The sequence below is a fragment of the Podarcis cretensis genome (assembly GCF_951804945.1).
Source record: "Podarcis cretensis genome assembly, chromosome: 15".
Taxonomy (NCBI): Eukaryota; Metazoa; Chordata; class Lepidosauria; order Squamata; family Lacertidae; genus Podarcis; species Podarcis cretensis.
This window is the reverse complement of record NC_137185.1, coordinates 2,035,503-2,051,818: the sequence shown is the minus strand read 5'-3', so window position 1 is coordinate 2,051,818 and position 16,316 is coordinate 2,035,503. Positions and strand designations below refer to the sequence as shown.

General features: G+C 52.2%; 1 protein-coding gene across 3 annotated transcripts in view; it reads right to left on the bottom strand.

The window, feature by feature from the left end:
- Nucleotides 1-16,316, bottom strand: part of ANKRD13B (ankyrin repeat domain 13B) — a 40,218-nt gene that overhangs the window by 5,595 nt on the left and 18,307 nt on the right. For all 3 annotated transcript variants that reach the window (XR_013833503.1, XM_079955607.1, XM_079955606.1), the window contains exons 4-14: nucleotides 15,299-15,344; nucleotides 14,628-14,771; nucleotides 13,650-13,839; nucleotides 8,751-8,817; nucleotides 8,450-8,531; nucleotides 7,952-8,016; nucleotides 4,641-4,771; nucleotides 4,333-4,490; nucleotides 3,139-3,297; nucleotides 1,757-1,920; nucleotides 53-129 (exon numbers count right to left, since the gene is read on the bottom strand). Coding sequence is in view for 2 of the 3 variants with exons in the window: in XM_079955607.1 (XP_079811733.1) it covers nucleotides 53-129; nucleotides 1,757-1,920; nucleotides 3,139-3,297; nucleotides 4,333-4,490; nucleotides 4,641-4,771; nucleotides 7,952-8,016; nucleotides 8,450-8,531; nucleotides 8,751-8,817; nucleotides 13,650-13,839; nucleotides 14,628-14,771; nucleotides 15,299-15,344 (1,283 nt within the window). In the remaining variant the exon portion in view is untranslated. The remainder of the gene's footprint in view (nucleotides 1-52; nucleotides 130-1,756; nucleotides 1,921-3,138; nucleotides 3,298-4,332; nucleotides 4,491-4,640; nucleotides 4,772-7,951; nucleotides 8,017-8,449; nucleotides 8,532-8,750; nucleotides 8,818-13,649; nucleotides 13,840-14,627; nucleotides 14,772-15,298; nucleotides 15,345-16,316) is intronic.

Here is a 16,316-nt window from a genome sequence, read left to right as displayed (position 1 = left end):
TGGAGACCCCAGAAATGGAGAAGGGATGTTGTCAGAAGCATCCTGTGCTCACCTGTCGACTTTGCGCCCGTCTTGGGACATGGGGTGGGTGCCTGGCTTGCTGTTCGTCAGAGCCTCCCAAATGGTAACCTGCAGGGGACGAGAGGGGAGGAGGTGGGAGGAGGCAGAAGACATTTGCTCCTTGATGCACCTGAGAGCTCGGACCCTCACTTTTCTGCCCGCTTTAGTACTGTAGTTTAGCGTTCTGCATACAAGTGGAAGAAACAGAAAGGTTCTCCTTCCATTTTCAGCTGACCACAGTTTAGTGTTACGTCCCAATCGGAACAAACCATGGTTAGTTGTGGTGGTCATGTGGGATTGCTATGAGGAATGAAAAATGAAGCAAGCCATTGTGTTAGTGGTGAAAGCATCACTTTGGCTGGGTTTGAGTCATTGACATGATTTCTGCTCCAATCCCACAAGCCTCTGCATCTCTGCCCCATTTTCTCTATGCCTGACAGTCAGGTATAAAGCATTCTACACAGACCAGTTGCTTCACCAGGCATCCTGGGTACAGTGGTACCTCGGGTTAAGTACTTAATTCGTTCCGGAGGTCCGTACTTAACCTGAAACTGTTCTTAACCTGAAGCACCACTTTAGCTAATGGGGCCTCCTGCTGTTGCTGGAGCACGATTTCTGTTCTCATCCTGAAGCAAAGTTCTTAACCTGAAGCACTATTTCTGGGTTAGGGGAGTCTGTAACCTGAAGCGTATGTAACCCGAGGTACCACTGTAGATGATAAAGAGGTAGCTTTGATGTAGCTTTTGTTAATCTTTAGGTAGATCTTAGGGCCAGGAACAGAGTTCACATGAAGGTGGTAAAATGCCTGTCTGTCCTTTGATGACCTCCAGGGTTTGCTAAATGCATTCCTCCTTGGTTCCTGTTTATTTAGCCTAAACATGTATGCATGCTCAAATAGGAAATAGTTCTTTGTAGTTAAGAGGCTTCCTCTGATCTGACTTTGTCCCCACGTGGGGATTTCTTGAAATGCTCAGAGGAAATCTTACTGGTTCTTACAAACGCTGTGTTAAAGTTCTTTTGTTAATAAAAATGGCCTGGGCCAGGGAGTGGCAAGCGCACTTTCTCCCAGGGTCTTGCTGGTCAAGCCTCGTGTCTATTGTACTAATCAGGGTCCAGTCCTTCCTTTGCCTTCAGAACGCAACAGCTAGTCTTAAGCATACTTTGTTCAACTGTGGTTTGCCGAAACCACAGTTTCTGAAGCTGGCTCATTCCTTTTAAACTGTAAGATCAACCACAGTTTAGGGTGCAGGCATGAAAGGACAGTGCAGACAGAAACAGACGCACCGGAAGAAAAGAGGGAGGAGAGTGAGAGCCCAGAACCACTGCATGTCACAGCAAACTATAGTTGATTGTTGCAACCAAACCAGCCCTTGGGACTGTCTGGCCCGTGTAATGATGTCTCTTGCTTGCCTGGAAGGAGCCATGCACATACGGATGATAGCCATGTCTGGTGTGCAGCCACTGACAGGTTCTCACTAGGTTCCCCGGCCTTGATTTAGCAGATTACTCTCGCTCTCCCCTGAATGGCAACACCTCCCCTACACAAAGCTCTCCCCACCAGCCAGGCTCCTGCAGGTCCTTTGAGACGCCAGAAGGGGGGGGGGTCTCCCAGTGACTCTTCTGCATGCAGAATAACAGATCCCACAAGCCCTACAGCTCCGGTCTCGGGGAACAGGGGAGGGATGGAGAGGCCCACCTGGTCATACTCGCTCCCAGCTTCTAGCAAACTCTGCTGGATGGCGAATTGGAGGAGGTCGTCGTCGTCTTCTCCCCGCAGGGGCTCCGGATGGGTCCCAATGACGCTGTAGCCTCGCGGGGCCTCGAACAGAGACGGGTCCATCTCATAGCACCGGCAAGAGCCTGGGGGGTGTGGAGAGGATCAAAGCCACAGCACATCCCCCCTGTCAAAGAGGTCTCGCTTCATCACGCCTTGCTCCTCTTCCTCCCTACCCCTGGAAAATATACCTGCACCCTCTCCCTTGCCCTGCCGAATGGGGCCTTGGATTTCTGCCCTGAGTTTCCTCTGGTTTCCTCCGCTATGGATCTGCTCTGTATTTTGGAAGGTGGTTTTTCTGTTTGCTGGAATCAGGTTTTGCAGGAGAACTTCCTAGACCAAGGAGCAGATTCCTGCCTGTATGTGGAGAGACGGTCAGACGCCATCTTTAATCAAGATGGAGGGCTGCATCTTTTGAGACTGCAGTGGAGAACAGCCTTTGCCAAAGGTGTCATGGGCTTTGAAGACACTCAAACTCAGGACGCAAGGGAGAAACGTGCTAGGAGGAAGGCACGCTTGGCAAATCCACACTGTGATCAACTCCCGCCTGGGAACCAATGTCCCCACTGCGGAAGGATGTGTGGGCCCAGAAATGGCCTCCACAGTCACTTACAGACTCATTGTTAAAACTGTGTTTATGGAAGACAATCTTACTCGGCTACAAGTGATTGCTGCTGAAGGCTGAAGTAGAAGGAGAAGGAGAAGGAGAAGGTGGTTTTAACCACTTGTTTCCAAACTGCACTGATTATTATAATTTTGTTTCTGAAACATCTGAAGCAATTTTGGGCACATGGCCCCTAAGTGGTGTTCCTTCTGGGTGCATTGAGGATTTTCTATCTTGCTTCATACCCCCTCCATTCCCTTTAAAAGCCCCCCCCCCATTTACATCCATTTCCCTCGTGCCTCATACAGCTGAGGGGACCCCTCCCCTCCAAAGGCTCCCAGCTGTTTCTTCAAACAGCACATAGCTAATCTATGGAACTCACTGCCACAGGAGGCAGTGACAACCAACAACCAAAATGGGTTTATAAGAGGACTGGACAAATTTGTGGAGTAAGGAAGGGCTATCGATGGCCGCCAGCCACAATGGCTCTGCTCTAACTACACAGACAGAGGCAGCGAAGTCTCTAAATCCCAGTTGCTGGAAACCGCAGGAGGCGAGAGGGGTCTTGTGTTCAAGTCCTGCTTGTGGGTTTCACTTTGGGGCATCTGGTTGGCGACTGTGAGAAGAGGAGGCTGAAGCAGATGGGACATGGGCCTGATCCAGCAGGTTCCCCTTGTTCCTCCTCTGCCCCCCAACGTACCAAGAGAGCTGGAGCTGCTTATGCTGGAGCGGTCACTGCCTGGCGATGGGGCGTCACTGCCAGGGCTGCTGGCCCCTCGGATTGAGACCACGGCTTCATCACAGCCATTGAGGTTTCCAAAGGTGATGCGTGCATTGAGGATGTGGAAAATGGGGATTTCTAGCCGGGTGGGGAGAGAACGAGAGAGATTAGGGATTTTATGGAATGTTAGTCCTACTCAGAGTAGAGCCACCGATTTGTATAGGCATGATGATGATAATACATTTTATTTATACCCCGCCCTCCCTGGGCTCAGGGCGGCTAACACCAACAAAATCACAGTAAAGACATAATAGGAGAAAAAGAGAGGGGAGGAGAAAATTTTTAAAAAACCCAATTTAAAATACAGGTTAAAATGCAATTTAAAATGTAGCCTCATTTTAAAGTAGCTGATAAGTCAAGACCATAAGGGTAGGGAAACATAAGGGTCAGACTGAGTCCAAACCAAAGGCCAGGTGGAACAGCTCTATCTTGCAGGCCCTGCGGAAAGATGTCCAGTCCTGCAGGGCCCTAGTCTCTTGTGACAGAGCGTTCCACCAAGTCGGGGCCAGTACTGAAAAGGCCCTGGCCCTAGTTGAGACCAATCTAACCTCCTTGAGGCTCGGGACCTCCAAAGTGTTGTTATTTGTGGACCTTAAGGTCCTATCTGGGTTGGCATCCATCTGTCTCTGAAGACAATGGAGTGCGCCTCCAGTGGGGCAGATGACAGGTTTGTGAATAGGAAATGGGAGGGGGTGTTACAGGGGAGAAAGAATAAGAAAAGCCCTGCATATTGGGTGTGACATCTCCAGTCCTTGTATTGATGAGAAAACCTCAGCGTAAATGCAGTTCAAAATCCAGCCGAGGACAGAGGGGATAACCTCTCTGCATTTCAGGCCACGAATGTGAACACACCCAATGTTGTCTACAGCCCTGCCTGCCCAGAATTAGCCGTGATTCCTGCACTGAAGGGGGGTTAGACTAGATGACCCTTGGACCCCTTCCAACTCCATGATTTCTGGGGTCTCTTGCCCGGAGTGAAAGGAGCATTTCGTAAAGTCGTGGAGCTGCAAGGGACCTCGAGGGTCACGTAGACCAGCCCGCTGCAATGCCCAAGCGTGAAGGACAAGGACCAACCAGCTCAGCTCTGCCCGGGGGGGGGGGTCCTCTCCTCACCGATTTTCACAGGGAAGCCCGGGGGCAGGCGCAGAGTGATGAAGTCCCGCAGCTTGGCAAAGAGGGCGTTGCTGACGGCCATCAGGTCAATGATGGGGGCCACCTGCTCAGCCAGCGAGAGAGGGTGGTCTTCGCAGAGCCACAACTTCGCCTTGAACCTGACCGAGGGAGACAGAGAAGCCCAAGAGGGGGGGGGAGAGAGAGAGACTGTGAACCCTGGGCTGTCCTTCACCCCCAGCCCACTCAAAGGAGGATCTCTATCCCTCCCTCCCTCCCTCCCTGCCACCCAGCCAGCCAGCCAGCCTCACTTCTGTGTCTTGGTGGTGAGTTCAATGGGGCGCCCCATATCTCGGCTGCCCAGCTCGAAAGTGGGGTTGAAGTATTCCTCTGGCGTGATGGCTGTGGGGTTGGCATGGCTCAAAGTTTGCGTGATGAGAGCCTGCGGGGAGAGAGAATGGAATTGGAATTGAAATACTTTAATGTCACTTGTATACAGTGAGATTACACAAGCACCCCACACTCAGATCTCTTAGTCTTTCTTTTTTAAAAATGCTTTTTATTAAGTTTTCTTTAACACAAACAAAACAAAATGAATACACTAATGTTCTACAGTCTTATGTACACTTATTTTCTCAACGCTCTATCGAGCACGGACTTCCCTCCCACCCTTCAGAGGTTTTCATATTAATATTTCTTTTTTTTCACATATTCTTAACATCATCCTATTCATGTCATAAGATTTATATTAATCCTACTACAGTCTTTAAACTTCTACAATTATTACGTATATACTCCACAAATGTACTCCATTCACTTCTGAACTTTGTTTCCTCTTGGTTACGGATTCTGTGGGTCAGTTTTGCTAATTCCACATATTCAACCGTTTCTGTCAGCTCTCTTAGTCTTAATTCCCCTTGTTTACTGACGCACACCCACCAAACCTGAAAGTCAGTTGCCCTGTTGTTATCTTTTCATTCAGCAGCCTAACAGCACACGGACAGAAGCTGTTCTTTACCCTGTTGGTGCAACTAATCAGGCTTCTATATCTTCTGCCCAAGGGCAGGAGATCAAGAAAGTGCCGGCCAGGGTGTGAATAATCATCCCTGAGAATTTTCCTCACTCTCCTGGGGCAAAGTTCTTCCGCTATTTCATCCAGCAGATTCACGGGACAGCCCATAATATATTGTACTGTATTCACCACCCTCTGTAAAGGTAAAGGTCCAGTCGTGGCTGACTCTGGGGTTGCGGCGCTCATCTCGCTTTATTGGCCGAGGGAGCCGGCGTACAGCTTCCGGGTCATGTGGCCAGCATGACTGAGCCGCTTCTGGTGAACTAGAGCAGCGCACGGAAACGCCGTTTACCTTCCTGCCGGAGCGGTACCTATTGATCTACTTGCACTTTGATGTGCTTTCGAACTGCTAGGTTGGCAGGAGCAGGGACCGAGCAATGGGAGCTCACCCCGGCGCGGGGATTCGAACCGCCGACCTTCTGATTGGCAAGCCCTAGGCTCTGTGGTTTAACCCACAGCGCCACCCGCGTCCCTACCACCCTCCGTAGGCACTTCCTATCAGTTGATGTCAAACCAGCGTACCACACCATGATGCAGTATGAAAGGACACTTTCTATTGTGGACTGGTAGGAGATCATCAAATGTTGATTGACATCATTCTTCAGCAATACTCTGAGAATACACAGAATCAGAGAGTTGGAAAGGGACCCTGGGGTCATCGAGTCCAAGCCCCTCCAGTTCAGGAAGCACGGCTAAACAATCCCAGGTGGATGGACAGCCAAGCTCTGCTTAAAACCCCTGATGGAGGAGAGTCCGTTCTGCTGCTGAACGGCTTCTACCATCAGAAAGTTTCCCCTGACGTCAGAATCTTCTTTCTTGTAACTTGAAGCCATGGGTTCGAGTCCTCCCCTCCAGAGCAGGAGAAAACAAGCTTGCTCCATCTTCCAAGTGACAACCTTTTAGATATTGGAAGATGGTTCTCCTATCTCCTCTCAGGCTCCTTCTCCAGGCTAAACATACCCAGCTCCTTCAACTGTTCCTCACCAGGCCGGGTTTCCAGACCCTTCATCATTTAGGTCGCCCTCCTCTGCGCATGTTCCACCTTATCAGTATCCTCCTTAAACTCCTTAAACCAAGGCAAGGTTGGAGGGAGAGTATCCTAAGAAGTGGGTCTTTGTTGCTTCGCCAAGCCTTGGTTTCTGTTTGAGATCCTTTCTATCCCACCTTACGAGGGGCACAGCGAGTCAGTGAAGGCATTGTGGTTAGAGTGTTGGACTGGGACCCCGGGGAGACACGGGTTCGAATCTTCCCACTTGGCCATGAAGCTCTCACTGGGTGACTTCAGGCCAGTCAACCCTTCTCGGCCTAAACTACCTCGCAGGGCTGTTCTGGGGATTAAATGAGGAGGTGTGGAGAATGAATGAATGAATGGAACTGTCAGGGAACTGCCACCGGAGCCAGAGGCGGAGGGAAGGCTCCAGAGGGATGCCGGAGAGGGTCCCAGTAGGGAGAGAGGCAGCCCATCCGCTGGGGAAGGAAATCAGCGTAGCACCAGTGGAGAAGGGGGGCAGATGGAGGAATCGGAGAGAAGGCTCCAGGACTCCTCGCCGGAGACCAGCGGGGAGAGCATGGGTCCTCCGCTGCCCACACCCTCCCTGCGCAGAAGACTTCCGCGCAGGGAGAGTAGGAGGAGACTGGGCGTCAAAGAACTTCTTTGCTGGAAGAAGTTCAAGAAACACCCACTGGTGGATTCTGCCAGCGATTGAGGCAGCCACGGATGAGTGGCTGTCCGGACAGAAAGGGTTCACCCAGGTGACTCAGCCAGGTGTGGCGACGACTTACGCACGAGCAACCCCCTAGAACCGTTACAGGAACCATCATCAGGAATAAAACCTGAAAAAATGGACAGGGGCCTTTTTCAGCCTTAGGGCCACACTGCCTTTCAGACAAGCTTCTGGGGGCCACATGCCAGAGGTTGGTAGAGCTGGAGGCAAAAGAGGGTGGGACGAGAAATGCAAATTTTACCTTCATGCACTAGGCTGGTTTCTACACAAACACACACCCTCTCTGTCCTCTATCCAGGAGTTGTTAGCAGAGCTCAAGGACACCTTTCCAGGATGGGGCAAAGCAAGGGGCAGTGAGGGGTGTGGCCTGGGTAGGGGGCGTTGCTCACAAGGGGGCATGGCTCCGGGGGGCGTGACCTGGGGAGAGTCCCATGGGCCAAGCAAAGAAGCCTGGAGATCCACATCTGGCCCTTGGTCTGAAGATCTCCAGCTGTGCTGCAAAACATTATTACAGTGGTACCTTGGTTTACGAACTTAATCTGTTCCAGAAGTCCATTCTTAAACCAAAGTGTTCTTAAACCAAGGCGTGCTTTCCCATAGCAGCGGGGGACTCAATTTACAAATGGAACACACTCAACAGGAAGCGGAACAAGGCAAAGTTCACAAACCAAAAACACCTGCTTCCGGGTTTGCAGCGTTCTTAATCCAAGTTGTTCATAAACTAAGCTGTTCTTAAACCAAGGCACCACTGTACAACAAAAGGAGCCTTCAAATGGCCTCTGGGATGCAGTGTTCCCCATATCTATGGCCCCCACTTATTACTCACCCCATTGTTGGGGCCCACGTGTTGTTCAGCAATGCCCAGGAACGACTGGAGTGGGGTTTTCCCACCTGTAAAAGACAAACACACCAGTAGAGCATTTTCCCAGACTGGGAAATGCTCTCAGTCGTCAGCCCTCATCCCAGCTCTGAGACTTTGGGAACGGGCCGCAGCTCAGCAGTAGAGCATCTACACATAGGAAGCTGCCTTGGGCTGAGTTGGTCTCATCAAGCCCAGTGTTGCCTGCACTGACTGGAAGCAGCAGCGGCTTGCCAGGTTTCCCAGCGAGGGGTTTTGTCCCACCTGAAGATGCCCTTGGAGACTCAACCTGGGACTCACCACTGAGCTACGGCCCTTGACTTTTAACTGGACTGGCAATCGGTTAAAACGTGGGTGGTTTGTCCACCACAAATCCACTGGATCACCCTCAGAGGCAGTGCGGCTCTTTGGTATCAGGATTGTACACCCTGGAAGACCCCCGCAAGGAGAGGTCATAAGGCTTACCTTTGGTTTTTCCTTTGTGCTGCTCCGAGAGATGCTCAGTCCGCGTCCGAGTGATAAGCTCGACATTGGAAGCCCCGTAAACCTGAAGAGGGAGGCAGGGGAAATGCCAAAGATTGCTGCCGGTGTCTATGGGAAAGAACAACTTCCCTTGGCTCCTGACATTCCCTGCAGCAGCTTCAAGCTCCTCGTCTTCAGCGATAAAGCTCTCTGCTTCCATCGCCCCGACTGTATGGTCCTTTGCTTACTCTCTCTACCCAAAGACCCTTCTCCTGCGAAGATACTCGCCTGGACCGGTCCTCACCTTGGCCTCGTACCCGTTCACCACCTCCGTCTTCTCGCTCCTCCAGCCCAAAATACCCGTCTTGTTCCTGGAAGGGAGAGGTGAAACAACAGCAGAGGTGGAGCTAAGCTCTCTCTCCCGGCCACAGAATAAATCGCCACTCAACTTCGTGGTTCAAAGAGGAAGATGGGGAGAGGCCAGGGGCAGCCCAGTCTTGGGTGTGATTAGGATGCCAAGAGCAGCTGCTCCTCTTCCAGGAGAAAAAGTCACGGAACCAAGAAATTACACAAAACAAATGAAATACCACGAAAATCCCTGAAACGAGGTTTCAAAAAGTTTAATTTAGAAAAACCTAGAATTGTACAAAATGAGGTTTGTAGCCGGGATCCTGTTAAGGCTTTGTACAATTCTAGGTTTTTCTAAATTTTCCCTTAAACTTTTTGTTTTTTATTATTTAGCTTATTTCTATGAGATATTTCTAGTCGATTACTTCTCGTTTCAGGGATTTTCGCGGTATTTCATTTGTTTTGTGTAGCAGCTCCTCTTCCAGGCGCAGAAGAACAGGCATCCACCATGGAAGCAATCAGCTGGAGGAGACGCTGGTTGGAGACGCCTACAAGGGGAGGTCTCACAACTCAACCCAACCCAGGATTTTCAAAATGAGGGCCCCGTGTTCTCCTGGGCAGCCTCTCAGGGGCCAGATCCCAGAGGCAAAAGAGGCAGAGCATTGCTTGAAAGTTCTCTCTTTGTCTAGTAGGAGAGCTTCTACTCTCTCTGTCATGGACTGGCTGGATGCAGAGGAGTGGGAGGAGGCAGCAGTTGGGCAACCCCCAAGGGGAGAAGGCTCAGGGCCAGGGGAGTGGTGGTGGGACAAGGATGAGGGGTCAGAGGGACCGGACTGGGAAGAGGAGGTGTTGGAAGGTGAAGAGGCAACAGGGTTTGGTGAGCAAGAAGAGGCTGGGGCAGAGAGCAGTGCAGAATCAGAGGCAGAAGCAGAGGCTGAAGAGGAGGGGGGGCCAAGAGGCAGAGATGAGGCAGGCTGCTGAAAAGGCCAGGGACCAGCTCGTCTCCCCCTGACCACCCAGAACCAGTAGAGGCAAGATGAAGACAGGCAAGATGAAGGAGCCTCAGACTGCTTGGAAAAGACCCGGGGGAAGAGGAGATTTAGGGAGCTGTGGGAAGGTGGGGCCTCGCAACTGCCTCCTTGGGGCATGTGCTGCTGGGAAGAGTTGCTGTGACCAATAATAATAATAATAATAATAATAATAATAATAATAATAATAATTTTTATTTATATCCCGCCCTCCCCAGCCGAAGCCGGGCTCAGGGCGGCTAACAACATTAAAACAGTATGACATTATAAAACATTATAAAAATGAATTAAAATCAAAATTGATGGCAACCATAAACTAAAGCTTTGTAAAGATTGCCAGAGGAGGGGGTCAGGCTGCGCCCTGACCAAATGCCAGGTGGAACAGCTCTGTCTTGCAGGCCCTGCGGAAAGATGTCAAGTCCTGCAGGGCCCTTGTCTCTTGTGACAGAGCGTTCCACCAGGTTGGAGCCGCAGCCGAAAAAGCCCTGGCTCTAGTTGAGGCCAGCCTAACCTCTCTGAGGCCTGGGACCCTCAAGGTGTTTTTATTTGAAGATCGTAAGTTCCTCTGTGGGGCATACCAGGAGAGGCGGTCCCGTAGGTACGAGGGCCCTAGGCCGTATAGGGCTTTGAAGGTTAAAACCAGCACCTTAAACCTGATCCTGTACTCCACCGGGAGCCAGTGCAGCTGGTATAGCACCGGATGAATGTGATCTCTAAGCGAAGACCCCGTAAGGAGTCTCGCTGCGGCATTCTGCACCCGCTGGAGTTTCTGGGTCAGTCTCAAGGGCAGCCCCACGTAGAGCGAGTTACAATAATCCAGTCTGGAGGTGACCGTCGCGTGGATCACAGTGGCTAGGTCAGGGCGAGAGAGGTAAGGAGCCAACTGCTTAGCTTGGCGGAGATGAAAAAATGCCGCCTTTGTTGTAGCTGCAATCTGCGCCTCCATGGAGAGGGAGGTATCGAAGATTACACCCAAACTCTTAACGGACAGTGCTGGCACTAACTGCACCCCCGCAAGAGATGGGAGTTGCCCCCTAAGTCCCATGTCGTCCCGTCCCAGCCAGAGGACCTCTGTCTTCGAAGGATTTAACTTCAGCCGGCTCCCACGTAACCATCCAGCCACAGCCTCCAAGCATCTGATCAGTGTGTCTGGGGCCGAGTCCGGGTGGCCGTCCATCAACAAATAGAGTTGGGTGTCATCAGCATACTGATGGCAGCCCAGCCCAAAACTCCGGACAAGCTGGGCAAGGGGGCGCATAAAGATGTTAAAAAGCATCGGGGAGAGTATTGCACCCTGAGGCACACCACACACCAAGGAGTGGCGGGATGACAATTCCCCCCCAAGCGCCACCCTCTGTCCCCGACCAGAGAGAAACGAGCGCAGCCATTGAAGGACTGTGCCCTGGATCCCCACGTCGGCAAGGCGGTGGTCCAGAAGTTCGTGATCGACCATGTCGAAGGCTGCTGACAGGTCTAGAAGAATCAGCAGCCCCGACCCGCCTCGATCCAGCTGCCTGCGGAGATCATCTGTTAGGGCGACCAGAGCCGTCTCGGTCCCATGACCAGCGCGGAAGCCGGACTGGAATGGATCCAGAGCTGATGTTTCATCCAGAAACCTACCAAGCTGTTCAGCAACCGCTCTCTCAATCACCTTACCCAGGAATGGAAGATTCGAGACCGGGCGGTAATTGGATAGATCTAAGGGATCTAATGATGTTTTCTTTAAGAGCGGGCGCACCACTGCCTCCTTCAGTTCCCCTGGGAATGTCCCGGTGCCAAGGGACAGATTGATGATATCCCCCAGGGGGGCCCGCACCTCTTCTGGACACGCTCTAATCAGCCAGGACGGGCACGGGTCGAGAGGACAGGTGGTGGGCTTTCCAGCTCGGAGGAATCTGTCTACATCAGCTGGGGATATCCAGTCAAAGTGGTCCAATACTGAACCCGAGGACAGTCGAGGGGCCTCCAGTTCCTTTATTGTATCCAAATTGGCAGGGAGGTCATGGCGGAGCAACAAGACCTTCTCCGCAAAAAAGCTCGCAAATGCCTCACAGCTGTGTGTCAAATTGTTATTTAAATTTGGCTGTCCTTCGAGGGACGTTAACGACCGAATTATACTAAATAATTGCGCCGGGCGAGAGCTAGCGGATGCAATGGAGGCCGAGAAGTAGGACTTTTTAGCGGCCTTCACTGCCATCTCATAGGTTTTCATAAAAACCCTATAAGATGTTCTTGAGGCTCCGTCACGGGCACCCCGCCATACTCGCTCTAGCCGTCTGAGGTCCCGCTTCATTTTCCGGAGCTCCTCGGTAAACTAGGGAGCCCGGTTTCTGCGGGGTCGCAGAGGGCGCTTAGGTGCGATCTCATTGATGGCTGCCAGGAGCTGGGTATTCCAGGCCTCAACAAGCTCAGTCAATGAGTCGCCAGGGGGAGAAAGGTCCCGCAAGGCTTGCCGGAATCTATCAGGGTCCATCAGCCTCTGCGGGCGAGCCCAAATTGGCTCGCCACCCAAGCAGGGTGGGGGTGGAACGTCAATCCTGGCTTTAAGAGCATAGTGATCAGACCATGGCAACTTCATCGAAGGAAACATGATCACATCTATACCGACGCCAAAGATCAAATCCAGCGTGTGGCCTGCTTGATGTGTGGGGCCCGAAACAAACTGGGAGAGCCCTAGTGTCGCCATGGAAGACACCAGGTCCAGAGCCTGTGAGGAGGGAGTGGCATCAGCATGGATGTTGAAGTCCCCCAATACCAATAGGTTAGGGAACTCCAAGGCCCAGCCGGCCACCGCCTCCAGCAGGCCTGACAGGGTGGCTGCTGGTGCGCTAGGTGGCCGGTACACCAGCCAGACAGCCAAGCTCACCTCGGAGCCCCACACTAGGCCAACACATTCAATGCCGGGGATCGATGGCGATGGTAGAGCCCTGAAAGAACAATCTTCCCGGATTAATAACGCCACCCCTCCCCCCCGGCCCACAGTCCACGACTGGTGAAGGACGGAGAAACCTGGGGGCGCCATCTCTCGTAAGGTAACAGTATCCCCTTCGCGCACCCAGGTCTCAGTCACACATGCCAGGTCAACCCCCTGCGAGGTGAAGAAATCTCGCAGGGTGGCGGTTTTGTTGCCTATAGACCTGGCATTGCACAACACCAGTGACGGAGGTGAGTAATCCTTGCTCACCCTACCCTCGTCTCTCGGGATGGGGCGCAGATTGGAAGGGGTACGAGCATATCCGTATCTCGATCCCCTTCGCCTATGACATCTGCCCCCACCGCCATACCTCCCTCGCCCCTCCACAGTAGGAATCCCAAGCCTCATACTTGCCTCCATTTACAGAATATAAAAGCAAACAAACAAAAACAATTACATAAAAACAAAACCAATCTCCACCCCACTCCCCAACCACCCCACCCCAACCCAAAATAAATCAAAACAAAATAAAAGTACATGGATAAAAACCACCGCTTATGGTGGTACAACAAAGCAAAAAAATAAAAACAGTTTAAAACTAGGACTGCGCTGTTTTGTTTCTTTGACTAAAGAGTCAACTTCTCCAACACCTTCTGAGTTGTGGCTGAGATGCTCCCGGCACCCACCTTGACACTGACACACGCCCCTCTCTTCTCCTTCCAGCCCAGCAAAGAGGAACGATCAGGTGAAAATACTCAAGGAGACGGTGAAGGAGGGGTGACGAGGGGCCAGGAAAGGGGTGTGACTCAGGAGAGGGCATGGCCTGGGGAAGAGGGCGTGGTTTGGGCTACATTTGGCCCGCAGGGCAGAGGTTTCCCTCCCCGCTGCTCCAGAGGATGCAATCCTGGCTCACCTCTCAAAGGCAATGTTGCGCGTGTCCAACTGTGTGGCGACCACGGGGGCCAGGAGGCGGCCCATCACCTGCTCTTCCGTGGGCTGCACCATGGCCAGCAGTCCCTCCCGGTCGTGGGTGGCCAGCGCCAGCGTTTCGGTGTAGACCACTTGCCGGTCGTGGTCAATCTCCATCACGACAGCGCTGCTGTCTGCGGGGCAGAGGAAGAGAGAGAAATGACCAGTGCCCTCCTGAGAGGGATGTATCCTGACAATCTGGCTTGGCCAAGGGGAAACCAGTGGAGTGTGCAGTCCCTTAGGGAAAATAGGGCACTGACCCCACCATCCTCAGTCTGATCTCAGCCACCCACACCCAGCTGCCTTCTTGCTGCCTGCCGGTCTCTGGGGCTGCCAGCTTCCTTCAGTCCCAGTGAGAACTCAGCAGGGAAGAGGAAGACAAGGACAAAACAGGAGTAAGTTGGCTCTGGCGCCACCTGCTGTCAGGCTCCCTGCCTTCTGCCCCATCCACACCCAAAGGGCAGCAGCTACCATGGGGCGCAACCCAACCCCCAAATTATTTATTTCTTTGATAATGTGTATACCCCTCAGTATCAAACAACAAAAAACCCCACACAAATTGTAGCAATTGCAGCAGCAAAGCTGCCAGATGCACCAATACAACTTCAGGAACAAGCTTTTCTTCACCCTTCAGCCTAGCCTACCTCACAGGGTTGTTGTGGAGGCGACGGGCAGGTGTCTGCTGCCTCAAGGCCCTTAGAGCAGGTTAGGAATACAGAACAGCTATACAGTCAACACATACTTTATATAACTCATCACGATATAAGTGTGCCCCGTTTCACAACCATGCACTCCCGTGGTCCCCCCAAAGCACTGACTTTCCGCAATGGGAAAGTGTGGCCCCTGAATCTCCCTCCTTCCTCAAGTTCCCTTCCCTACGGGGCCCCGGGATGCGAAGCGGCTCAGCTGAGCTCCCAACAACCTTGTCCTCGGAAGATGAAACTGCGGCTGCCACGCTGCCACGTCATGTGGTCGAAGCCCAGGAGCGTCGTGTCCACCCGGAGGTTCTGTCCACACTTCCAGACCTTGTACGTGTCGCTGGGGCAGATTTTGGAGACCAGGGGGACTGCCGAGGGAAGGGGAAGAGAGGCAGCATTAGGTGTCAGTGCTTCTGCGTTGTCCCCTAATTTACCATGCCTGGTTTTAACTTTTCTGCTTGGTTTTGGCTGCATGGCTTTATGTACTTTTGCTGATTTTTAATGGAACAGTGGTCTATATAAATAAAGATCTCGCCCGCTAGGGCAAAGCGGGTCCCATCCATGGCTCAGAGCTCCCCCTAAAAGCCCGGCTTGGAAACCCCAAAGTGGGGGGAAAGGACTCTGTGAATGTTCAGAGGTGCTCTTGAATTATCCCAAGGATGCACAGAAGGCGCTGAGGGTGGAAGATAAACCCCGGCTTATGTTGAAGTCTTGATATCACTTTTAATGGGGGAAAAGGCAGGATGGGGGTGGGGGCATGTTGCTTTCAGTGATGGGAGGGGGAGCCCATGACCTCATACCCAAATGAACCCAAAGTAGTTATTATTAATGTTGTTATATTTATTATTATTAATCCTACAGTTACTTATTATTATTACTCTGCATGCAAACATACCCCAGCTTGTGAATTCCCATTTCATCTCCACGTAGAAATCTTGAGCCTAGTGCAAGAAGAGAAGAGGTCAAAGGTCAAGGGCTACGGAGGTTAAAGGGACGCCGGATGCCTGGGTTCACTCCTAGCCCAGCCGTAGCCCAATCTTCTAGGTATGAGGCTTGAAAAATTGGTCTCTAGTCCAACCATAGCTGTCAACCGTCCCTTATTTGGTGGGAAACTCCCTTATCCCAGCGCCGTTTCCAGCTGCTGTCCCTTATTGATGATGTCCCTTAATTTCCCGGGTTTCATGCTCGCCCGGCTCGGGAGGGAAGGAGCGGCTCGGGGTCCTCCGCTGTGAGAGAGAGAGAGAGAGAGAGCGCACATGAGCTGCCGCGTCTCCGTCTCTCCCTTTCCCCCCTCTGGGGCTCGCTGTGAAGAGAAGGGTGGCGGCGGGTGGGCAGGCAGCCCCTCTCTTGCGAGACTTCTGCAGCGCTGCCAGGAGAAGCCAGAGGCAGCAGCGGCAGCTGAGGAGGCGACCTGAGGGAGGAGTAAGAGGAGGGGATGGGGAGGGACGCAGAAGGGTGGCACTTTAGCAGCAGCCGCGGCGCCGCAACCACCTCATGCTGGGCTTGCGGGCAGCGTGGGCGAGAGTCTCTCTCCCTCCCCCCCCTCGGGTGGGGAAGGGCCGATGGAACTCCTCGCGCCAGGACAATGGCAGCCTCAACGTGCTGCTTAGCATCCCCTCCAACCAGTGCAGCATCTTAATGTAGTGATTTCCCCCTCTGCATCCCTTTCATAACTCTATTTTTATAAATCATTTGTCCATCCATAGTTCAAATTTTTACTACAGGTTTTCTGTCAATCCTACCAATGTATGTAACTCTTTACAATAGCTTTTCAACTAAATTATAAACTTTCTCCATTCTTTATTAAAGTGGTCCTCTTCCTGGTTTCTAATTCTGCCTGTAAGCTTTGCCATCTCGACATCATTCATGAGTTTTGCCTGCCACTCTTCTTTGGTCGGAGTTGTAGACCCTTA